Raw genomic sequence first — 26,410 nt, forward strand, 5'->3', positions numbered from 1 at the left:
ATACAGTGGTATTCAGCCCTAATGGCCAGGCACACCTGAATAAACCCCACGCCACAACAACATACGCTGCTGGAAATCTGATTTGACATGTCATCATGCGTCCCGAAACGACAAAGGTCCGCTTCGCAATGTGGGGGAACGCCATCTTCTCCTTAATAAAGGATTGATCTGCCGTATTGATCGTACATGACAAGGCTGTAGCAAGGAATTTGCCCCCTTTCTTTTGTTATTTCCACCCCCTTTCTTATCTATGCACTCTGGCAGTCCCGTACATGTGTACACACACAAGCGTGTGTGTGTGTGAATGCACGTGCCCGGCTGAGAGAGTGTATGTGCATGGCAGCCCTGCCAGACCCCGCTGCTCAGTGTGATGTAAATTGTGTATGTGTAAAAAGCACTCCATAATCAGGCCATCCATCATCAGAGGCTGTCAGTGGGCTCTCTCAGGGTGATACATCACGCTCTCCTGTCCTCTGCCTCAGCTGGGGCCTACACAACCCGCCAGGCATGCTGGGAACACAGCCGGAGAGACGTACAGTACAGGACGAGACCTAGGTTGGGAGAGGTGTTCTGTTTGATGTCCCTTTCCAATGATAATGATGCCCTACTTTAAATGTGGACCTATTATGACGAATGTGATGTGGAGGGTAGGGTATCCTGTACCCTTATAGAACAGTTTACACTGCATTTTTCTCCTGCAGTTGTTAAGGTTTATATACAGTGATTAAATGCCTGCATATGGAGGAATTTAAATGTGTCATGGATTACATTTAAACTTGTCTCCGCGTAGGTTTAGAACATGGCTCAATGTTCTGCAGCCGCAGTCCAAGCGTCAGGCATGATCTCCACATGTCGACATGTCGCCATCTCATCTATCATGGAGATGATCTTTGTAACAACCCCGGCGTAATGAAATTGGTGACACAGACCGCCATCTGCTATTGATTTCATGCAAATGTTTTTGACAGCTGATGGAGACTTGCATTAGCGCTAAACGGTGCTGTCAGTTGATGAGTTGACAGTTTTGTAGTCATAGCATGTACACTGGTGCAGACAGACACAGACAATGTCAATAATCCTGTAAGAGCTGCTGATGATATATACTGAGCACTTATATTCAATCCGGACAATAAATGTGTTATGTGTGTATTCAGCGGATCGCTTTGCACATTATTTCTTCCAGGCAAAGATTTTCTTTCATCTGCTGAGCTTTTACAAGAGTCATTGGGACTTCTCCTCTCACTTTTTCTTATACCACCCACATTGACAGCAGCCTTTCCCCCCTGTTTTCGCTCCCACCTCTTCACCCTACGTCTCTTTTAATCCTTGGTTCATCATTATGTTCCGACTTCACACTCTGTCGTAAACTTTACTCTCTTCTAAAGCTTAAAACAGGCAAATCTAGCTGCTCTGCCCTTGCATGACTCCATGCATGCCAAAATTAGTTTAGCCCTTCTCGTCCTTCCAACACAATATGGTGAAAGGGGGTGGGGGTGAGGGTGTGGAAGGAGCGTGTCCCCCTCCCTTACCCCTCCTGTAAGGGGTCTCAGTCGCTGCAAGGAAACATGAAACCCTCCACACACATCCCATAAATCCTGCACTGGGTGGGGAGTCTAGCCAAGGGGAGGAGGGACCGAGGAAGGTGGGGGGAACTGGGGGGAGGTATGATAGGGGTTGGTGGGGAGACGCGGGGGGGGTCGCACGTTCCAGTCACGCCCGCTTCCCGGCTCGCGGCCAATCAATACCACTTTCCTGTTTTAGAGGCGGGTAATTATGAGGTGGAGAGATTGTGTGACCTCTCACCCCTGCTGCATTACTCGCCTGATATTAAGATAAATTGCCTGATTTTGGGTAAACATATGCTGCAATTCAAACTGTCAGCACTGGTTTGCTCAGGGATAATTTGTATTGATCTCCTGGCTTCTTCCCCATTTTGCTTACTGACCTCATGGATAATTAGAGAAAAAGAGACACAGGGAGGTAAGGCAGGGCTTGCATTTGAATACTTTGCAGGAGAGATGAAGAGCACATGGGAAGGGGGGCCAAGGGAACATTATGGACTAATAGAATTTTCATTTCCTATCATTTTCTGTTCTGATTTAGACAGGTTGCATACTTTGTTCAATTACAACACTTACATCTTATACCCCGCTTGCGGTAGATATGCAGAGATATAATTGTTCATATATTTGTATCCATGGTTTTACTCCAGAGATGATTAGCATTTAACAAAAGTAATGAGACAACAAAGTGACAGCAAATATGTTTTAAATTTACGGCTGGCAACTGAAAGACTTATTTGAAGGAACATGCTAACTGATTTCTTGACAAAGAGACTTGCTCCCTCCACATGGAGGTTCACAAGATATATTTTTTTATGAATATTTCAGTAATTTTCTCACTCTAGAGAGTAAATGATCATGTTTCAGAATATGAATAAATGGAATGCATGACTCGGTGTGCAGCTGTGACCATATCATTTCCAATTTTCAATATCACGCATGCGCACGTGCATCCATGGCAGGGCTTCTGTAGAATTCCTCTGCCTGGAATGTGCACTTCCCCAATCTTATTTTGATCTGACGCCATAATCTTTCCGTCCTTTCACGCTCCTAAAACACATTTTCTCTGAGAGCTCCTCTAGCCGCCCCAGCTAGCCGCTTCACTTAAAATGTAGAGTGGATGGCGTGTACATGGCATCTGAGTGTGGTCTGCTGCTCCTTCTCCATGTTCTCTAGAAATAGGACATGAGTAACCGCTCTGCAGGAACAGTGTAACATGGCCGACGTTGGCAGCCAGAAGTGCTTACGTGGCAATACACTACTGTGTGCCCTCGGTCTATATGGAAGTGGATTGAACACATGTATTGACTTACAGTATCTGGGTATAAACATGGGGAAATGTTTGAGCAAAGCAGTAAATTTAAGGGAAATTGTTCCTTGTTAAGTCTATGAGCCTGAATGGAAGCTTGCACCGAGTACTAGCATTCCTGCCAGCCATTACAGCTTATTACGATAACTCTATCTTTCTAGGAGATAAAAACCTAGCCTTGTTGCCATTTGCCAGCTATTACTTTCGCTAATTATACTTAACTGCTTCGAGCTTATCTCCACTCCTCCTACACCATTGAGCAGTTATTTTTTTCTTTCCCCTTAACACAAATTAGAGGTGGAGTGGGAGTTGGAAAGGGGGAGACAGATAAACAGCACTGGCAGAAGTTCATTCAAGTGTTATTGCATTTGTGACTTGTCAAACAGTCTAACTGAAGCCTTCTAGGCACCTGCGGTCTATTAGATGGATGCAGTTCAGAAAAGCATCAGCACACATAATGACCTCGTCTCGCCGATGTGCTCTGTACTCGTGTCTGCCGGAGACATTTAAAGAGTGAATATCTTCTCAGTGTTACTGTAAGGAGTTAAAATTGAATACTGTGCATACAGAGAAGGTAAGATAACCAGAGGTCATGCTACTGCTCCACGGTCGATATATTTAAGGATTGAGAGAATAGAAAACACGCATGCAGATGTACAGACCATCTTAAAAAAAAAAAAAACCAAGCCAAATTGGAATTTTCACAGCAAACCCACGCAGAGCAAACCTCATCTGTTTTACCACTGACCATATCATCTCCATCCACTGCAGCCAGTTACCACTGAGTGATTCCATCTCCAGCAGTCTCAAGATGAACAGGAAATTAAAATTTCAAAGATCTGCAGTTAGGATAAATCAATGGAGACAGATCAATGTTCATTGAAATTTCATGAACTTTGAGCCAATACAGATGAAAAAAAACCTAGACAGTAACAGTCTCCAGCAGATATTGCTCCTGCAACAGATAAAATGTAATTAACACGGTTAAAAGGGAGCAATGTTACAGATTGCACATCCATAATTTCAGACTCCCTTCATATCGGCTGTGTTATTAGAAAGGGCCAAAGACACCTGTTCAATCCTCTTAGATGACATCTAAAGTATGTGTGCCACTTCTCTAAGGACGTCGGCGGACTTTCACACATTACCGGCCAACAGAAATCAAATGGGTTCCCTTCACAGCTGATTGCAAGCGCAAATTAATATTGTAAAATGAAGATCAATACATGGACGGGGCACAGATCGATGGCGGCTAAATTACGGCCGCGTTTTCCCCCTCATTCAAGATGAGTTGTGTTTTCCTCTCAAAGTCAATACCGTGCTGCCTCCTTCATTCATTTCTCAATAAACTTGCCGATGAATTTCAATCAAAAGGCGGCAGCGGAGGAGGAGGGGTGTGTGTGGAGTACTTTTAAAGCCCGTTGGGTGTGGATCATACTGAAAATGGGGCAAGAAGAGGAGGTAGAGAAAGGAGGAGGAGGGGAAAGATCCTCGTCTATCAAGAGCCCCCCTCCCTGCCTCCTCTGTCTGTCTTTCCTGTGGCAAAGGACTGATGCTGTGACTTACTGAGGACAATCCATTTTAAGAGCCATTACAAAACAGACCTCTAACGATACTGTGGGACAAAAAGTGGGTCCAATTAAAATTAAATCAATGAATACCATTCTTACTGAGAGACAAAAAAAAACACACCACCATACTTTCATTTTTCTTTTGAAAGATACCCACAATACGTTTCACAGTGAGGTGTAATGGAGGAAAATACATGCTCAACTGCAAGTGCTTATTTCAATCAATTTCCTGGAGCTGGATTTCACAGGTCACTTGCTGATAACACGCTGTGGAATAATGCCACAGCGTGCTTCTCAAAGCCTACCTGACAAGCTGCCTGACAGTGGGGGAGTGCGAGCACGTGTCACGTCAGCCCTCTAATTGGACACAAGGACCTTCCTCCGTGGAACCTTGTCGCGCTCCACACAAGCTCACAAGGCCTTCAAACCAGGCCCATCTAACTTGGCAACGAGTGTCTGCTCCACTCCTGCGGAGCTGGTGCTAAATACCAGAGTTGTAATGAGACAGGCAGGTATGGGGATAGGGCTAGTGGATAACATGCTTTGACACATGCTAAAACTGTTGTGCCAACTGGTTACAACCCACTTGACTGTGGCGATGACATTTATAAATGTCTATTTCATCCTTACTTGCAGCAGTTCGTACTGCAGTTCGAATCTGCAGATACATTTCAAAGTGTCTCAAATCTGAAATGCTGTGCAGTAGATTTAGATACTTTAAAGACACGATGCTTATATGAAGTATTTGGTGTGTGTTTGCGAGTCCTCCTCTAAAACCGATCTGTTTACATACCTCTGTCATATCTTTGCTGTAGGCCACACCCCATCACTGACCAGCAACCAACCGAATACCAAACCCAACCCTGCAGGACAGGAAATGAAAAGGAAGCTCTCCATCTGATCAACTTCTGAGTCTGGGACTTCAAAGTGACAGCAGGGCGTAGAGACGTAAGGATAGGCCCCATTCACTGGCCGAACAGCACAGGGCCCTATCTGATGTGCTCCGATAAAGACGTCTGTGTTTGTTTATTTTTGTTTTTGGGGGGGAGAGGAGGCGAAGGCTACATAGCAGTTGTGTTCCTCTTTTTGAAAGTGGAACAGGAAGTGAGTTTAATTTTGAAAAAGCTGGATATCACTATTTACACATACGATTTGCTGCACTGAGGTTAAAGACATAGGAGTTAAGATATTTTTTTGACCTTCATGAAGTAAGTCATTGTAGTTGAAGCTTAACTAAAAAGAGACCTTACTCCTGCACAATGAGCATCTTCCTTTTCCATCCCTTACAGGGCTGACATTTCTTGATCTCCACCAGTATTGAGTGAAGCACACATGACCCCTTTGTCCTTATGTTGATGAATGACTGCCTCATACCCATTTTGTCAGATTTTGGTGCAGTGGAGTCGATAGCGTCACCTTGACGAGGAAAGTTTGTGATCCATCAGCCCTCAAGGCTGTCTGGCCTCAACTAAGGCCTGGCAAGAGCAGCTCACTGTATGGGGCATCTACTCCATCCAAAATCCTTCACCCAGTATGCTGCTATCGTGTGAGGTCGAACGAGTGGCTCCTATTACTGCTGCTTTACAGTGAGGTAAAAAAAAAAAAAAAAAAAAGAAAAAACACTTGACTTGTACTAATAGCTGGGAAGCCATGCTGGTCACCAAAGGTCTGAAGACGAAGCACCCTGTCAGTGCCCAGCTTGGGAAATTAGCAAATAATGTTCCCTTCCCCCTGACAAATGTGTGACAGCTCGCCTTCGCCAATCATTCTCTCCTAACGTTATGATGCATGTCCTGGATCCCCACTGGAGGATACAGGCGAAGTTTACTGACCCTCAATTTACCCATGACAAATGGGGTCCCGGTAAATGTGCGTTTTCTGGGGCGCGGAAGGGGTTCATTTTAAGCAATCCTGGTTATGTGGATGTCACTGATTAGGATAAATAGTGGCTGAGTGTGTTAGGACTGCTTGCAGAACCATATTACCAAGGGCCTGCATCGTTGCCCCTGGAGGGGAGCTCTCGTGGAAACTTGGCCAAGATAGAAAACCAAAAGCTCTGATGCAATTAGGAGCTTAAATTGGATGAATTGTGCGGTCAAAGTTTTTATTTATGACTTACTCTTTCATATAGCACTGTAACAATGCAGTAAAAAGGTTAAGATGCTGCAAATTAGGCTGAAAATTGATACTTTTTTTTAAAGAAATCATCTCATCAAACCAGCATGCACTGTAGTGCAGTGCTTAATAAAGTGTAAAGTATAATAAAGTATTGACCTTAGGTACAGCCAGGCGTTTCTCCTCTGGATTTTCTACAACCTTGCGGACAGTTGGACCAATGGATAACCAATACATGGATTAAACAGAGGACAAGCTAGCAAGCTCCAAGGGATAACATTGTGTTAGAAGGTAAAAGGTATAGACTGAGATATAGCAAAAATAGCTGGCATGTCTTTCCTTTAAAAGTGTGCCAATAACAGTACAGAAGCAGTCAGTAAACTACAGCCTACTAAAGTTTTATATAGTATGTCTGTTTGTCTCATTAGCGCTTTAAACATTCAATAGTCAATGCCAACAGGAGTATTTGACATACATTACAGGGTGCTCTCTTTCTGAGAATGGATTGTGAGTTTTGGATCCGTTCCAGGGCACTAACCCGAGTGAGGACGTGTCCCTCTGCTGTTCGAATTGGCTGCAGTCTCCTCTGTGTTGACTCTTGGTAATTTGTGATAATTTCTTAAATTGAGCGAGTTAAATCTCCACAATTAGGGTGGTGGTGCAAGAAGAGTCAACATGAAAAAAAAAAGGTCTAAAAAGGCACTCCTCTCAAGCCGTGCTCTCAAGTCACGCTTGAAGCCGTATGCTTTGATAACTACACCTTTGATATGCACATGTTGCTCTCCAATATGACACCGGAACATTGTGTGCCTTCTAGATAGCGTGTCACTACATGCCCATTTCAGTTCCACGTAATTTGCTATTGTAACTGTGGGTCATTTCAAACCTATTTGCTCGTGTAGTGCTATTTTATTTTTTTTTCAAGTGCTGTAACACAGAAGGAAAAACTATGGTTTGAAATGAGCTGTTTCGCTCTTAAATACATGATCCACTCTCTTGCGCTCAATGCATCAGCCCATTCACATTTTACTGTCGGAGAGGAGTAGCTAACATCCTTTCACCTAGCAATTACTGTACATACGGAATCAGTGGTACCTAATTGTGGCGTTATGCGTTCTGCTCTCTTTAACGGTTTCATTCTCTCAAGCGTCAACCCTTGTACAATCAGGGTGAGCCACACAGGGAATAGCGGAGCGGAGGAGCCGGACCTGTCTATTCGTGACTTTCTCTTTTAATTCAGCGCACTAATCAATTGTACCACTATTGCCTCCAGGGGTAATTGTATCTTTATACTAACTGGAAGTGAGTAGGAACCCAGCGAAGACAGGGAGGAAGAATGGGGTGGGGTGTGGGGGGTTGAAAAATCAACAAAGATAGAGAGAAGGGGACACGTTTCCCCAGTAAAACCTGATGGTAATCATCCCAATCCGCTTAGCCTCTGTGACTAATGGGGTCTGTTCTTAAGGGACCTGGTACTTTCACCAGGGTGCTATAGAAGCCATTAATGTCTTAACTTATACACCTTCTCTGTGCTGTGCGGTAGCGCATGTACACACAGGCACACACTCGCGCGCACACACTTTTTTCCCTCTCGCTCGCTCTCACAGTCTCACACAAACAGACACACATACACTTACGCAGCCACAGTACACTCCTGTTTCATTATCCTGGTGCCTTGTTGGCCTCTGCTCCGCTCCTGCTAGGGAGGTTAAATGCAGGAGAGCTGGGCCAGACTGCACGGTTGGAGGAGAAGGGGACGGATGGCTGGGGGTGGTAGTGGTGGTTTGGGGAGCGAGAGAGGGGGGACTTGATGAGAAACAGCTGCCCCGGGATGGAGGGGTCTGTACGGGGGTTTCCGAGGAGGGGGGGGTGGGGGGGTCGTGGGGGTCTAGGCCCACACTTTGCAATTCTGCTGCGCTCAAGGCCAGAGCTGTGCTGGAGACTCGGGGGTGCTGGGGGAAGTGAGAGTGCTTGACGCGCCCCCGTTTTATTCTGCCCATCAGAGTTAGAACAGACAGAGGCTTCCAGGTCAGACAGGCTCTGACCCCCGCAACCTCTGTCTCCTCACCAATGATGACAGATAAGACCACCACTTCCCTCTGTTAGCCAAGATAATCAGATCCCTTACTTATAGTGTGACACACACACACCCCCTTCTCTCACGTCTCTCTCTCTCGTCTCTTTGCACACTTCCTCTCCCGTGAATTCATATTGAACACACATGAGAATAACTTCTGACTCACTCATGCACTTAACCTGGATACTGCTTTCCTAATCTGATTCATAAAAAAAAAAAAATGAAACTACATTTTGCTTTACAAATTCAGCAAATTAGCAGAAAGCATTATCTGTCTCGCAACAGGGCAGATAAAGAGAATTGGCAGAATGAGATATCCTGACAGCTTGAGTTTAACAGAGCTTGGCAGCGCCCCTTGTATGACGGCAGGTCAGCGGGGGATCGAGTTGCACTTGTAGGAGCCCTTCCACGAAACACCTTTTTCCCTAGCAGTGCAGATCTCACACTTTTAACATTCAGCAAGCAGGGCCCTGGTTAGTTCATTATTAGTGCCTGGACTTGGGGCTGAAGAGCTCCATCTAGACAGAGTGAGGAGAGGGGGGGGGGGGTTTGACTCACCAGTATAGACAAATCTCCCAGGGGCACCTTTGCAGAACTGCTTGGACTTGTAGGACAGCGTGACTTCCACAACTCCGGGGATGTGCCGAGGTGGAGTCTGGACACGGATGGCGTGTGGAGTTATCAGCTGGATTACAGAGGGAGAGAAAAGGGAAATAATGAGACCTCTGTAATAACAATAATTACGCTATTGGCTAGAAATTTAAATAAAACTAGCTAACTAACTTAATATTAGTCAAATCTACAATTCCAAAAAAGTACATACCTCACTCCATACGAGCATGGTGCCGAACACGACTTGTAGGCCGTCGAAGAAGTTGTCCCCTATGATGATGACAGTGGCTCCTCCAGTAGTCCATCCCTCACTTGGGCTGATAGCCTTGATGCACGGGGTGGCTGCTTATCCAAGACAAAGAGAAGAGCAAATTCAGCACCTGAGCTTCGACACTCATCCCCATGTCTCTTTCCACATAGACACATCACTGTATCACCTCCATGTCTCTCTCACAAAGACATATCATGGAAATTGCCCCTTGAAAAAAAAAAAAATGATGGATTTGTCCTTTAAGGCATGAGAATCAAAATCATTTATCAGCGCACTGGAGTGGTGTAGTTAAGCAGACCCTTCAAATGGTCCACTTCACAAAGGCTAAACGCCGGGCTCGCAAGGAAAATGATTTGATGGAGCAAATTATGTGTCAGGGCAAATGCAGCTATCAGAATTGATTAAGCATGCACCCGCATGTACAGTAAAATTTCAAAGTTGAACACATCTTAAATGAGTCAAGAATACGGGTTGTTAAAGTGGAAATGACAAGCTAAAGCTTTGCTGGTTCACATTATTTCATTACCTTTGTTCTGCATATGCAGCACAGTGCAGGCACACTGAGTGTAGTTTCAGGTTTCATAACGTGAAATGCACTCGTGAATTATTCAGATTGAGTTGGGGTTTTTTTCTCTTTGTGATCGATTCAATCCATTTCATATTGTTTATTACAATGCTTTTCATCTGGCATGACTTCTGCTATGTAGCTCTGCCATTCATCAACAGTCTGGGTTGCTATTATAATCTAATTTGAGTGATCTGGCGCCTCACATTCACTGTCATTTGATGCATTACCTTAATATGGTGTTGAGCACAACACCGTGTTTACAACAGAAATAGCATGACAGCTAGACATAAAATAGCAATATCAAATTTAATCTATTTCCATCAATATCTTTTAATACACTATGAATTGTGCATGTTTTTCCTAGTTCTCAAAATGTGAGCAACTATTTGAGCAAGTTCCTTTTTTCTTTACAAGCTCGGTTCTAAACCTCTATTATCCTTTCCATCCAGTAAGTAAATCACAGTCGGCCATTGTTGTATGGATCACCTCCGACAAGACATCTCCCTTTGTTTGCCTTGCTGTTGGGTCTGTTCAGGTCATGTTTGCTCTCTCTCCCTGCCCATAAAGTGCACACACACACATTGGTACTACAGGGAATCTGACTTTAACAGGCGCTGTTGACTTCATGCTAATCACCTCGTACAGATTTTCATTTGTGAGGCCTGGAGGAGTGACATTTGCTTTCCTTAATTGCGAAGCGGAGCGTCTGAAAGAGGACCAACCCTCTATGGGCATGCTGGCCCCCCTCTAAGGGCCTGACCTTCATCAGTGCGGACGATTACAGCAAATAATTCACCCTTCAAAATTACTGTAAACAAATTGACTTTGGGGATGTGAGAGAGGGGGGCAGGAAGGAGGAGGAGGCAAGAAAACGGCCTGATGGTGACGGTGGCTGTTGGGGGGCAGCTGCAGCCTGAAACCTACGACAGGCATACACAAGCACACACACACACACACACACACACACACACACACACACACTCACAGACGCGCAACCTCGGAAATCCCAGTGCCCCCTCCCACACACAGAAGGACCCATGGAGAGGCAGCGACTGAGGCCCTAAGCCGTCCACCCTTCTGCCTAAAAATTTGCATATGTCTCAATGCACAGACAGAGAGGGGAGCATGTGCTGAATGGGGACCGTGGCGAAGTGGATTACACAGTCAGCGCAGGCGATCTGATGACAGACACGCACAATGCCCCCTCAGCAGATGATAGGCATCATGAGGAGTGGACGGATGAGGATGCAAAGAGCCAGCTTGCCGGTCTGGGTGTTGCATCACTAAGTCTTTACAAACTTTGCGCTACAGTAGAGGAAAATTCACTTTCAATTCATATGTCAGAGCTTGTTTTTTTTGGGGGGGAGGGTATGCTGAATTATTACCATTTTGTATGTGTGCGTGAATTTACTTCAAGATTCACTTTGCTGTTAAATGACCTCAGGCGGCCGATCTGTGATCCTTCCTAATCTTTTTCCTCAGTGGTTAGGGTTAGCCGTAGAGGACGTCAAAACTGATCCGAGATCTGAGCAGAGGAGGTCTCAGCTCTAGTATTGTGACACTCAAACAGGTCTGATGTGGCCCTGCGAAGCCGTCCTTTGTTCTGCCTGCTGAAATGTGTTGTAATTGTGCTGTGGGATGTCCAGATGGTCGGTTGATAGTGCAGCTGATGGGATTATACCTTTTACCTCTCCCTGGGCCATCTGTTCCCTTTGACTCTCTCTCTCTCTCTCTCTTTCTCTCTCTCTCTCTCTCTCTCTCTCTCTCTCTCTCTCTCTCTCTCTCTCTTTCTCTCTCCCTATCTCTCCCTCCCTCTCTCCTTCACTTTCTCCTTTCCTACTCTCCTTTCCCCCCCTTCCTTCTTTTCTCCCTCTCTTTCTTCCTCTTAGGCCCAGCAGTCTGGATTCACTTGTCTTTATTGCATAAACCCTAACAGCATTACAGCCACTTGGCATGCAAATGAGGCAGGCGCTGCAGGCTCTATGCTGAGTCTCCTATATTGTCTGGGGCTCTATAATGGTGGAACTGAGCTAAGGAACGTGTGTGTGTGTGTGTGTGTGAGTGAGAGAGTCCGTGTGTGTCGGTGCTGTGCTGTTTGTGTGTGTTTTCATATGTGGGGGGGTGACGCCGTGTGTGAACGACTCCGCTATTTGTGAGCGTGTTTATGCACCTTTGAGCCTGAATCTATACATGTTTGAGTGACAGGCTGCCACAAAGCACATTCGTGTCTGAATGCATAATATGCTTGTTGTGCGACAGTACACACAAGTGAACAAAAATGTCACATGGTGATATTCAGTCTGTCAGATCACAGGCTATCCCTTCTCTGCGCCAATAGGGGGCAGCACCTCTTGATCCATTCGAGCAAATCGGTGCAAGTGCAGTGTGGGCTGAGAGGAAGGATGCCTCTCTGTTTCAGCCACACAGTCAGTCAGTCAGCCAGCCAGGCAGGCAGGCAGGCAGGCACATATCTGAGGCTTCTCGCCCATTGAACTCCCGTGAAAGAATGTGTTGCTAATTTAAAGCACGCTGTCTGTCTGCCTGCTAGTTGTCAGAGCACTGTGGAGGACATGGCCTGAATTACATTTTATGACCGCTCCTTCTTTTCTCCCGTCTGTTTGTTAAAGGTGACTTTAACAAAGCCAGCAATTGTTGTTGATGCATGTTAAATTAGTTTGTTATGGAGCTGAGCCTGGGAGGGAGGAAGAAAGAAAAAAATAGAAAGAAAGAAAAAGGATCTCAACTTGTGAGAGCACACGCGGTTTACGCAGAGGGAAGGTGTATTAAAGTTATTAGACAAAGACGTGTTCAACTGGGCGGTTGACACTAGCTTCTTTACGGGGCGTCACTCTGCTGCTTTGAAGAGTGTGGTGAAGAGAGGAAGAAAGGGATGGGTTGGGGTAACCTGTAAAGAACACAAGCACACACACACACACGAAAACACACGGGATCCCATGGGAGAGGGGGAACATGGAGGCGAGGGCTCAACCTCTTTAATTGCTCCCCTCATTAAGAAACTGGTTGCTAGGCGATCCACACCTATCGTGTCATAAACGTGAAACACACAAACAGAACGTCAGCGAACATAATGACTTTGGTGCTCCGGGCAGGACTTTAATTATTTGATTTTGTTCTCCAGTAGAGGAGTCATTAATAAAGACAAAAACAAATAGATTAGCTTTTCCCCCACTAGGACTGGAGAGCACGGAGATATATTAATTGTCTGGTCTTTTTTTTTTTTTATTAGTCGTTGTTGTATTAAACATTACATTTGCTTTTGGTGATAGAACCATTAATGCCCATTAATGTGTAGAGAAGCTTGTTTTAGTCAGTGGTGTATATAAACTGTTTGCCCAGCCATAATTGGCTCTTGAAATCTGAAGATAAGCAATTTGCACAATTGGCCCAAGTCAGTTCTCTCCTTTTTTTTTTTTTTTTTTTTTCTCACAATCTTTCAGCTGGATGTGCTCCCATCTGTGAGTGGAGGCCACGAGGGTCACAAGGTTATGTTTAGTGCATTTTACTTTTTGGATTTCCCATGGTTTGGTGGTCCTTCTTTTCTCTCTTTTTGGCTGAGCAGGCAATCAGTCTATCATATGGAATCAGTTGGAAGAAAAACAGTAAGTTCTGTTTTTCTCATAGACCGCCCCCCCTCCACACACACACACACACACACACACACACACACACACACACACACCGTCAACCCCCCTTCCCTTCCCCCCCTCTTTTCTCTCTTTCTCTTTCCTCCCCCTGTTTCTGCTCACTCACAGCTAAATCTGCAGAACCCAATGACAGGAAATTGACCTCACAGCCAAATTCTTAAGCAATTTGATCATGTTTCACAAAGAGCTTTTAGGACAAATGTAGGTGCATTAGTAGACTGGAAGTAGTATAACAGTTTATGAATTAGCCTGAGTATTATCCTCATCATTAGTGATATCGACATGATGAAAACACAGAGTAATGCACACTACTTCCAGTCAAGGCACAGCGATAGGTGTGATGGAGGCAAAAAGCAACTTACAAAGCAAAAAAATGAAAGTGACGGAGAAATCAAAAAAACTCTAAGGGACTAGAAGCAACTAGGTCTGTGATTTGTGAAATGGGTGGATGTCTAAAAGAAACTATAAGAAAATGGAGCGTAGCAAATTATAGGATGTAAAAATGTGCCTACCATTCTCCAGATAAGGAGGCGTACCTTCTGAAGGGTCGAGTCTGCGAGCCCTTCGCCCATGCTTGGAGTTGTTGTGTACGAACATGTTGTCAGAAACAGCCAAGACATGGCCGTCCACATTGACGGTCGTCGATACGACAACCTGCAACAAGAGTGAAGGTGAAACATGCAATTTAATACATTGTGAGATCAAGATGAAGACATAGAAATATAGTTTTACACACATTCCCGTTAATGCTGTGGGGTACAGGGGACACATGAATGCTTTAGAAACTCAGCTGTGTCCAGGTACATGCCCCGTGTGCTATTGATCGCTATTGTCAAACCTCTTGAAGCGAATGTTCTCTTTGGACATATCGCATTACAGTTCCCCTGCTTCTCAGCCATTTTGTTTTTGCTTTTTAGTGTCTTGCATTTGTGTACAGCTAATTGACTTTTCAATCACTAAAATACCATTTCCGTTTACTGTCATCATAGCCCAAGCTCAGAATTATTGATCAGCTTGTCCATCTATTTGAGGATGGAAGGCCTCCCTTTTAAAATTTACTGGAGTCATTAGCAACTGAACCGTGCTCCATCCCATCACTCAACAAACATTTTACTAGGATCGGATTCCAAGCCACACTCCATATTTCATAATGCTTATTTTTGTTGTTGTTTTTTGGCTACCACATCTCCAAACAGTGAGCCGCATGTGAATGGCCAAAGTGTTTTCTGAGCCGGAAACAGAGAGCCCCTCTCAGGTTTGCTTCGCCGGTAAGTGACCTCGGTGTAGCAGTGGAATTTAGGGGGGTGCTTTTTTTGGTTGGTTTGGGAGGGTTGGGGGCTGTAAGGGGGAGGGAGGGAGAGAAGGGGAAGTGAAAGAGCTCCATTCTTGTGAGCAGGTTCAGAGCTGGGCCAAGCTGAGGATGATGGATTGGGCCCTCTCTGGCCTCCAGCTGGTTTTTGGGGGTAATAAGTGGAGTGGAAGGCATGCAGAATACACAACTTTGGCCAGAGAAACACCTATGCTGGAGCATCTGGGAAATCTATTTAGGGGAAAATGGCATTACTAACTGTTGGACTGGAGACGAGGGATGATCATCAGCGAAAAAAATCTTGTTATTTTAAACTTAATGTTCATGTTTTAGTTTCACAAAAAAAAAAAAAAGAATCTTAGTTCTGGCATTCCTTTTGACACACAGGAGTGAGAGGTGAAAGCCCTTGGTGGCTGTCATGCATCAGTCCACATTCACCCTGAGGGAAGATTTGAGGAGGCAGGGGAGGTCTGATGGTGGTGACATCAGGAGGGGACACCCTGTCTTGTCTGTTTCATGTCTAGGTTTCCTCCTGGAGGATGCTGACTTGTGTGTCTATCACGGAACAGTGCTGTCAGTGACGGACGCCCTCCTGTAGTTTGTCGCTATCCTGATAGGACAAATCACACTAAACTCTCACTGTCTCACCTTGACCTAGTGGGCTGGTAGAATGGATGTACAGTCGGATACATGGATCAGTAAGGGAAGTGGGGGAGGGGGGGGCAATCATTTCAAGGCTCAACTACTTGACACATTGGAAGCGAGAGGGTTAAAGAAGCAGTAAAAGTTCTCAACGGTCATGTCCTTTTCGTGTAAATCTCAGCATTTTGTCAGCCCGCAATAATGATGGTTTTCAGATGGCTTAAGATGGTTTTCATGGCTATAAAGGGGACTGCATATGTGTGAGCTTAAGTATATGCATATGTGGGTAAGAATGAGAGAGTGATGTAGAGAAAGCAAATATATGCACTCCTAGCTTGCACGGGCATCCATCCATGTGTGTGTGTGTGTGTGTGTGTCTGCGCGCTTTCACATATGTGTGTATAAGAAGGTATGCGCTTCCGCTGCCAGACAGATCCTGAGTTAACACTGTTGTTACATGTGGTTGGATCGTCCTCCCCTCTGCGCTGCGGCTCAGAAAACTGTCAGGAACACGATTGATGGCACTCTAAAATCCTATATCCTTATTTGTGTCAGATGCTATTCCCTAATAAATATTCTGTCCAGAGCACACAGGACACGAAATCTCTCTCTCTCTCTCTTTCTGTTTCTGGATTTTGCCTTGTCAAATAATAGAATTGTTTTCATATGTGTGTGTCGATGTGACTTAGTGTAGTGCAGTTGTGCATTTATACACCTGTGTGTCTGCAAAAAGAGAGACAGACAGAGGATGTTGTGGGGAATCTGTGTGAGGCTTCAGTCACCTGGAATCTGCGCATGTCTCGTGGATTCCCTGCATTCTTCAGACAATTCTGATTGCACTTGAGGAAGAACTTTAGGAAGAATCTGAAAGAGAGCACAAAACAAAAGCAAAGACAATTAATTACACCGTTTTAAATGACAAAGTTGTGGAAGGATTATCAAAACACTCCCACATCTGATCCGTTCGTCAGAAACAAACATGACATCGCACCATTTCGGTCTGGGAAGTATTTATCAATCTCTCAAACTCAAGAGCATCAGTCTCTTTGTCATCTCATCCCCTCACCTGAGTTCATGGGTCTTTCCCAACACCCATCTGCCACTAACATACATGAAGTCACTTGATATTCCACCCACCTCTTTAATCCCAGGACACCCCCTGTGCAATTAAAGTACTCCTGTTCAATAGGGAAGCAAATGAGGCCCACCTGTGACCAGGTCTTGTTTGAAGAGCATCAGGGATAAAGGACCTAACAAGGTGGGAGCGCGCCACAAAACTTATAGTCCTGTCAGGCAATTAGGCGGACACTCCTGGGACCACCGTATGCCACGCACACACACACAGACACACAACGCATACACACACTCATGCACTTGTGGGTGGGTGAGGCAATTATGCCACAAATTACAACCTGGCTAATCGTCTCTGAACAAATGTCACGTCTGAGTGAGATCTGGGCTTGGTTAGTTTGTACGCTGCCTCTCCTTCTCTCAGGTGTCGCAAAATGTATTGATGAAGCCTCGTGTTGAGAGCTGTAAATCAGATGTGGCCTCACAGACGTGGAATAGTTAAGAAGAGAAAAGATTAACAACAGGGCCAATAAGAAAAAAAATGTCTCAGATGTAGCCTATTGTGCAAATTCTTACACAACCACACAGAATAAACAATGAAATTGACTTGTTTTTGTAAATTCTCCCCAAAGAATCACGACTGATTGTGCTTTTGCTTTCTCCGATTCATTATAAATACCACGCCGAGATATTTATTTTTCATCACATTGCTATATGCAATATTGTGGTTTCTATTGTAATACTACCTTGGCTCACAGAATCACAGCGGCTCATTGGATTACCATAGATTGCACCATAGATTGCATGGCCATTTCATTCCGCTAAATACAGTGGCTTGTGTGGCCTGTGAGGACGCTTTCACAACACTTAAGACTTCTCGTTCACCCAGTGGGATCCTAGCCAGACCATAAATCAGAGTCTGAAATGACCCTTCTAACCCTGGCCACATTAACACATGCACTGGTCATTTAGAAGCGTTCTTCGATAGACTCCTATACCTTGTGCTCCGCCGAGGGCCCAGGAGGGAGAGGAGAGGTGAGAAAATATTTTCACTCCACATCCAAGGAGCTTTGGCTTGGACATCAATAAAAGACGTTTTAACCCATGCCAGAATGCTGATTGCCTGTCGGTGTGTGGTGAGGCCATAAAAAACCTGACTTGTCATTAGTGCATTTCGCTTGATTGTGTTCACTGTGTTTTCGGGTTGCATCTGTTGGCTGATCATCAAAATGACCATTATGTACTCTAATTCCCTGACCCTGTTTTTATTTCCCCAAAGAGTCATAATGTAGAGCAGCAGACATCTGCGGAAAGCAGACCTGAAATACGACTTTTATTTGTCTGTCGCCTCTCATACAGATTGGGTAAGGCCAGTGTGTGTGTGTGTGTGTGTGTGAGTGTGAGTGTGAGTGTGAGTGTGTGTGTGTGTGTGTGTGCATGCGTTCGTGCACATCTACACGGGTATGTGTGCGTGTGAGCATGTGCATGCACATGCATCATCCGTTGGTAGACAATTTATGACAGAGCAAGAGATAGAATATATTTCCTCGGCAATGCATTGACTTCATAAAAGAAACACATTACTTTCAGAGTTCGTCTTGTCTCTTGTCTTGGATACTTTAATGCTTTTACATACTGTTTCCACTACAGCGAAACCAAAAGTTCAGAAACAATAAACACAAGAAATTGAGTGCCCACGCTATCATAAAGTGGCTCCTTTATGTTTACTGTTATGAAGGCAATTAAGCACAATTCCTCTACTAAAAAGATAAGCTTAATTTTCATAGTCCACAGCAGTGGCAGTGCTATAGCATCCATTACATTTGAGTTGGTTAAGATTCTCCATGAGCACAGTGCAAATTGGTCCTTGGTGAGAACGAGAGCAATTAAGACAAGGCCCCACTCTCTCTCTTTTACTTCTTAAATATCTACAGAAGTTTGTGCTGGTGTTTTGGCACGCACGGAGACAAAAGGAGGTTGTTTAATTGTTTTTTAATGGGATATCAAGTCGTCGCTGCCATTAGATGTTGGCAATGGAGGGCAAAGGGGGATAGAGAGAAAGAATGAACTGCAATTAGGTTTGATTAAAGCTATCCTTCTCAATAATCAGCTGTTCTGACAGGACAGGGGGACCCTGGTGGCCGCTGAGATGGAGGAAGGTGTTGAGTGATATTAAGGCCAATGAAGGGGATATTAACATGGCTAATTAAAGCTCTTCCAAAGCCGGGAGAGGAGGCTCTCAGTGGACCGCACTGGATGAAATAATCGGCCAAGGCAGCTATCAGTTGGAGGAGGGAGAGAAGGGGAGAGCGGGAAGGGGTGGGGTGTAGTCCATCTGAGAGAAGGGGGGAGTAGAGGGAGGGATAGTGGGAGGCGTAAAGGAAAACTATGAAGTGTGAAGAAAGACAAAGAGGAAGACATCGACAGGCATATAGAGAAAGACTTCCAGGGCAGCCACGGAAGCTCATTTTGACATCAACCCTCTCTGTCTGCAAGCCCGAAGTCTGCCAGTATAACTAAGACCTGACTTCAGCTTTTATCTCTGACAGCTAGTCATACAGGTCCACAAATCAACGTTAAAACAATCCTGCTCATGCCTTGGTCTCAGGCAATTAATACGATTCTCCTGTAGTACCTCCATGCGCGCCCGCTGCCGAAGCTACTAATCATGCCATAATGATTTCTCTCCCTCTGGTCAAAGGGGAAATAGATTGTCTCTTTAGTAATGCAGCAGGCTCGGTGCCTTCCACTCCCTGGCTTCACAGACCCGGTAATTGAGGAGAAAAAGGCCGACTTTGGCACTTTGACTGATTTGAGGGCTGCTAGACCCTCTTATCTTTACTCTGATCATTTTAGGCTGACACTCAAAGGAAGACCCATCGCCCTAATTCTAGCTCACCCTCTCCTATCATCAAACAGAGGGGAAATAGAAAAAAAAGAAGAGAGAAGGGAAAAAAACAAACAGGCAGGGTGAGGAAGGCCTTCTCTCATTTAAATGGCCAACTTAATTGCAGGGTTGATGTCACTCATGCATAAATGTCCATCCCTTTGATTTGAGCGAAGAGGGCAAATAAGGATAATGTTGTATTATTAAGGAGGCTATAGCTCTCCTGTCAATTTTATTCATCTTTTTTAACTATTAATTTTCAGATTTGTATTATTTTTAATGACTTGTAAGAAATTCAAAGTTCAGTCTGAGCTGATTTGAAATTCTTTTCACTCGCTGGTTTCTTAAATTACACACATGAGGGATATATTTTTCTCCTCCAATAGTACACCTTATTGTACAAAAGCGCTTCCCCTTATTTGTTTAGGCCGTTACACAATACACTGACAGATGGCCACAGTATCTGTAAGAGTCAGACAATCTGCTGACACAAGATCTCTACGCTGAGATAGTAGTACACGGGTCAATAGCGTATCGGATTTCCAAAACGCCGGGGTCTTAATGTCAAGCCTCCTGCCTTTCCTACCTACTGCTCCAGTTATTAGGCACTCCACTGAACTGCATTCAGATTCCTGTTGTGACAAGGCGGAGCAGGTAAAACGAGAAATAGAGACACTTATAGATCTTAATCTTCCCGAGCACTTATTTATGCAACGGAGTGGTCTTGGATATACATGCCAGTTAAGTCCCTGAGAGGCCGAGTGGAGCTGCGTGGCCATTCCTGTCGTATTCTGGTTCGCCGCTGTCTTCTCTCGTCAAGCAGAGCTGTTTTTCTCGCCTTAGCTGAAGTAAACCACAGCACATTAACAATATTTGCTCTACCCCTGTACAAGCGCCAAGGGACCAGACCCACAGATCCTATCACTTCTTTATCAGGGAACAAGTGCCTCACTATCCAACCTTATTGGGTTTGGGAGATTAACCCCTTCCACTCACGCGCTCTGCCCATCTCCTCCGAGAGCAGCAAGGCAGATGTCACTGTGATTATTATTGTTCGACATCAAATATCCCAACTACATGTCTCTGAGAATTTATTGGGTATTTCCAAGGCCTTTTTTTGATTTTATTTCTGTATTTTTTTTTTCAGCTGCTATTGTCAGTTTATTTTGTTGTTTCATATTTCATATTTTTGTTGGTGGTGATGTGTGTGTGTGTGTGTGTGTGTGTGTGTGTGTGTGTGTGTGTGTGTGTGTGTGTGTGTGTGTGTGTGTGTGTTGCGGGGGTGTCACAAATAATTTATGTACTTCCTCTGCACCCTAACATGTAGCTGTGTCCCTCCATTCATCCCTCTTTACCCTCTTCTCCACCATCCCCCTTTTCTCTCTAATGGGCAGAGTGGCATTGACATTATTTCACTTGAGGATCCCTCACTCTGTCAATCCCTCTTCATTTACTCCATGGCTACAGGACTCATTATGGTATCTCTTCCTCCTCCTCTCTCTCTTACTGTTGTACTCTCACTCATTTTCCTCACCTCCTGTCTCGCTCGCTCGCTCTCGCTCTCGCTCTCTCTCTCTCTCTCTCTCTCTCTCTCTCGCTCTCTCTCTCGCTCTTTCTCTCTCTCTTTCTGGACACTGTTAGTTTCTTACTTAAGAGAATCGCTCGTCTTCACAAATGGTTTCACGTCAAACCCACTCCTAGCAAGCCCCCACTGATTCCCTTCAGGCTTTGGCGCAGGTTTACTGTAACAGATTAGACGAACACTCGGAGCTCCTGCTAACTATCCATCACTTGCTAACAGTGGACTAAGGCTGTGTGCTTTATGCAGCTTTTAGCTCCAGCCCGCCACATACTGCATGTTTAGCCCCGAGCTTTCTCTCTGCCTCTCCCATCCCCTCGCATCAAGACACTGCTGAGGCTGTGTACTGTTGCACGCTGTTCTTTGTTTTACTCTGAATACGCCTTTTCTCTTCCAAGGACTTTGAACACAATATAATAAGACACGAGACATAAATAATTCTGCGTTGTTTTGCGCGGCCCTGTTGTAAAAACGAATCAAACACTGGTTGCCGCTATAGAGCCAGCATCATCTACATCTAAACTGGAATTCATAAATATTATTGAATCATCACCGGCACCATAAAAGCCAGTGTGATGATGATTACTGATAATGACTATGACAGTCTCAATGCTGTTGGTCGTGAGGTTGCTGACATTACAAAAATAATCACGTACATCAACAATGCAGTTCTCGGGAACATTTACTCTGCTCAACAGCTGGACGGCAGAGAGGTGTCTCCAGGTTATTTTTGCGCAGGAGGAGAAATATGGTGCTTTGATTACTGGTCAGCATTGGAGCTCGGGGCCTTGAGGAAATACCAGTCAGCACCTCCGCTCGCTAGTGAGATGGAAGATAAGCATATGTTGGAGTAACTGGCCGGGGTGAATAGTAGTATTTAGGGTGTTGGACGAGGGGTTCTGGAAGGCCCCAGAGCCGGCCAACAATGAGAGCCATACAGCGGCGTCTCTCCTGTGGAACCTTGGAATGATCAGACCCAGGCAAGACGCAGAGGAACGCAGCTGTACAGGCAAGGCCAGCAGGGGGGCTTTGACCGTTTACCGAAAGCCATGCTGGATCCAAAAGGCCAGTGGGGGCCTATTTGCATGTGTGTGTGTATGTGGCTGTGTGTGTGTGTGTGTGTGTGTGTGTGTGTGTGTGTGTGTGTGTGTGTGGTGTGTGTGTGTGTGTGTGTGTGTGTGTTACATATAGGTCGGTGAGTCAGTGGTTTTGCTGTCTGTCCATGCATGCTCAAATGTATGCGAGTGTATTTCTACACCAGATTATTACTAATGTATAATACATACATCTAAAGTGGCTGTCAGGACTGGTCAGTCGTCATAAAACATGAGGCAGCCACTCTGACATCGCAGCCACATTAACGCATCCTCAGAAGAGAAAAAAAAAAAAAAACACCCACTGTGGACTGTCATGTAGGCAGAGGGGGATAGAGACAGAAAGACAGAGAGCGGGTCGGTGCTTAAAGCTAACAGGTAACCTTTCTGTGCACCTAGGACAAAGGCAGGGGGAAAAAGAAAATGTCAAATTAAGAGAGGCCAGGCAGAGAGACGTGGCTGCCATATTTGTGTGAAAGCCCAGTGCTGTTGGCAGCAGAGATGGCTGCTTTCTGATTCATCTGGGGCCGTATGGCAAAGCTTTGTCAGTCTGTGCGAGGTATAAATAATTCAGGGTGAGAGATGGCAATTACAGGGCCCTGCACAACCAAAATGAATATTTTATAAGGACTAAAACTGCCCTGGAATGAATCACACACATGGAGTCACACACACATACATACACACACACACACACACACACAAGCGTAAGTGAATGTGTGCACATGCACACGTAAGCACACATGCACCCAAACACACACACACACACACACACACACACAAAGGTAGCACATATGAACCCTTAGCTGTGTTGTATTGTTGACAATATAACTATTTTATTATATAAACCCCTGCATTGTGGGTTAATCATTTTTAATGTGCTTGCATGTGTGATTTCTCACAATATTTGGTAAAGGGCGAAGGAGCGTGTTAGATTTGTTGTTCTGTTGTGAGAAAAAATTGTATTTACCACCACAAGCAAATACCTGTTTAAGATTTTAGTAAACTATTCAGTGGCCCATTTGAAATACATTAGCATGAATTGAAAATAAAAGCAAGTGTTCAATATATAGAAAAGATCTATACAAAAAGCAGTCTCCAGAGACTCAGAGCCTTTACTTTTGACCCTGTAAATATGGTCTTTGTGTGTGAGCAAGAGGGAGGAGGGGGGGGGGCAAAATGCTAATGGGAAAAGATTAAACCCAAAAGCCGCCTGGAGCATTTACCTCTAAAGGGTTTTGTCTGTCAGGTTTCCTGCAAAACTCTGTCTTTATAATTCTGAGACAAAAAATAACATTGTTCCCTAGTCCTGAGGAGCGCAGTGACTTGGTTGAATGGCCATTGTGTGGGCCCAGCTAATGATACCTTAGCTTTTGTGAGAGGGAGGCCAGGTAGGTCTGTGACATCAGCGCCACACAAGTGCTTCTCTGTCCGGATGTTTAGGGAAGGATTTCGTCCATGGTGGGAAAAGGGTATAGAGAATAAACAGGTCCTGTTTTTGTACCTGCATTTTGAAACCCTCTGCCTAAGACTGGGGTATCCTGAGAAAAAAAAAGAAAGTAGCATTTAAGATAAGTTTTTTTATTTCAAATCATTACCATTATTTGTATCTAATAATGGGAACATTATATTTGCACATCAAGCTCTGGAAGGAGCCGCTTCAGCGGAGAATGATGTAATTCCAGGGGTGTATTTTTTTTTTCTTCCCTCTTTTTATTTCAGCGGGAGTGTGGGCGTTTTATTTGTCAGTCCAAAGGGAAGATGGCAACCCTCTAAGGGAGAAGAGACCCCAAGCATGAAGACACAGATCGCATGTGTTGGAAAAAGTGACAGCGAGGCAAATGCTAAGAGAAAGCTGCTTCCTTACCGAACCGCGCACTGTTAGCGATACATAGCTAGTTGTTGTGAAGGCAGCTGACAAACCCATAGCGAGGCATGTCTCGCCCCGTTTGTGAGTTTTCAAAGAATGTGATTTGCAAATAACATGAGTCTCTGGGCATAGACTGGGCATGTAAGTACGGTGAATAAAGCCCCCCTGCTCGGCTGAGGGAAACCCTTACTTGTCAGCTCAGTTCTTTGTCAGGAACCTGACAGATAAATAGACAGTGTTTTGCCGCTCACTCCTCCTGCCTTATGTACACAGAGGCATGTGTCTGCTTCCACATACAGGTTGACTTGCTTTAGGGGAGGAATTTGTTGAAAGATACCCCACCGCTTCTCGGGGCAATGACTGAAAATATTGCGGGCCACTTCAGACAGCCTCAAACAACAAACAATGGGGGTTGATGTGTAACCAGATAAAACACAGATCGAATAGCTGGGCCTAAGCACCACTACAGGGCTTATTTTTCATGCAAATTACTACTAATGAGCTTCCTGAAATCTGACTAATTATATCAAAGTGATTTCTTTAATTAGTTTGTAATAATTCCTCGCATAAACATCATAGTAAACAGATTAAGCTATATAAAAATATCAATTTGTCACACTTTATATGAGATGCTGTGCAGTTGGCGCTAATCTTGCTTCTCCAAAATGCCAGAGCAAACATTTATTAAAGAATTAAATATGTACTTAGAGAATGTTTGGTAACATTAAGGAAGCATATCTTGTGCATATTTCTCATGGTTTACCCTAAATGGTCTCTCTAACAGAAGCCTCTGAGAGAATAAGAGAAGTGAGTGTAATGACTTACACATATGTAACTGGTGTGAGAGAGTCATGTTAATAATTCAATATTATGATATAAAATACAATATCAAATTCTATAATTAAAAGTTATAAAATATCCAAGTAAAGCAGAGCTAATGTTATTGTAATCTGACATCAGAGATTACTCCACTGAGTGACTGGAAATACTGCATGTCAAATCCAAATACCTATTTGAAAAATAACAGACGACTTCAGAAAAGATAAGAAATTGCATTTATCTACCACTTTGCACCTCTCGTTAATCCAACAACATTCCTCAAACCCCTGAAGAGTAAAAATATCTTATATACTACCAGTCACAAGAGAACTCATACGACTACCGATCTTTCTGATACCCTCAATCTGCACTGAGATGGATTAAACATTCAATTTGTTACTCGCCAGACCACCACCCAGGTTCACCACTTACCATACAAATGGAAAACACGCTAGTAATCTATTAGCCTGCCTGGTCTGACACTGTATTATGTTGTATTTGTATTATATTTACTTCAGGGAAATTACGATTCAAGTCATATTTATCTTCATGTGGAAATGTGTGTCTAAATGGAAATCACCTATAGTGTGAGGGTAGATGCAGAGCAATACTAATGTGATCCATGAACCGTGCGATTTAGTCACCCTCTATGGATGCACTATGGGCTGATTCTACATATCAAACATGCTCTCCCCCTGTTAAAGCCCATACCCAGAGCCCCCGATGCTGTTTGATAATTATTACGCTTACATTACAACACAAGACCTTGCCTGTGGAGCTGGAAGAGCCGCCCCCTTCCCCACGAACACACACACACACACACACACACACACACATACATACACGCACGCACACGCATGCACGCACGCCCTTTGTCATATACTGTAGTAAACAGCTTCCCAGTAAGCTGTTTGCACTTCACTGCCCGCTCTAGGAAATAAAAACAAAGAGCAAATTGGGGGTTTTGCGTCTCAGTGAATAAATAAGGTTGTTTTACTCACAGAATCCATTACCTTTTAAAACATGTGCCTAATGCGTTCAGCCTTTTCATTTTACAAACAAAGCCTAAATTAGGAATTAAATACATTCGTATTTAGATAACGGCATTAGCTTTATGACATCAATGTGAAAAAGTTGGACGCCGTCCATATCATTCCCATGCTTCCATTGTTACGTTAAATTGCAATATTAATCCTGGCTCAAACCAAGGTACTGTAGCTTTTATGCGGTGCACTTGAATTATGCTATTGAAGTAATTGATAGTGATTCAGTCATTGAAGGTACTAATCCCATGATTCAGTTCATCTCTCTCAGTGCCATTTACCTCCAGATGTTTAGAGTTTGGGGTAATCAATAAAGAGGGAATAAAGATTGGCATTCACAATACTC

At 44.3% G+C, this 26,410-nt stretch overlaps 1 protein-coding gene across 4 annotated transcripts in view; it reads right to left on the reverse strand.

Annotated features, from left to right (window-relative positions):
* The window catches only part of ebf3b (EBF transcription factor 3b), a 67,719-nt gene that overhangs the window by 11,298 nt on the left and 30,011 nt on the right, over positions 1 to 26,410 (reverse strand). For 2 of the 4 annotated variants that reach the window (XM_068720839.1, XM_068720820.1), the window contains exons 7-10: positions 16,484 to 16,565; positions 14,287 to 14,404; positions 9,458 to 9,588; positions 9,193 to 9,319 (exon numbers count right to left, since the gene is read on the reverse strand). In XM_068720839.1, the coding sequence (XP_068576940.1) occupies positions 9,193 to 9,319; positions 9,458 to 9,588; positions 14,287 to 14,404; positions 16,484 to 16,565 (458 nt within the window). Of the gene's footprint in view, positions 1 to 9,192; positions 9,320 to 9,457; positions 9,592 to 14,286; positions 14,405 to 16,483; positions 16,566 to 26,410 lie in introns of all 4 variants that reach the window. The other 2 variants (XM_068720829.1, XM_068720813.1) reach the window with 1 other exon arrangement.

This window comes from Cebidichthys violaceus, unplaced genomic scaffold (genome assembly GCF_023349555.1).
Source record: "Cebidichthys violaceus isolate CVI_PGR_0920_01 unplaced genomic scaffold, fCebVio1.0.p SCAF_10, whole genome shotgun sequence".
Lineage (NCBI taxonomy): Eukaryota > Metazoa > Chordata > Actinopteri > Perciformes > Stichaeidae > Cebidichthys > Cebidichthys violaceus.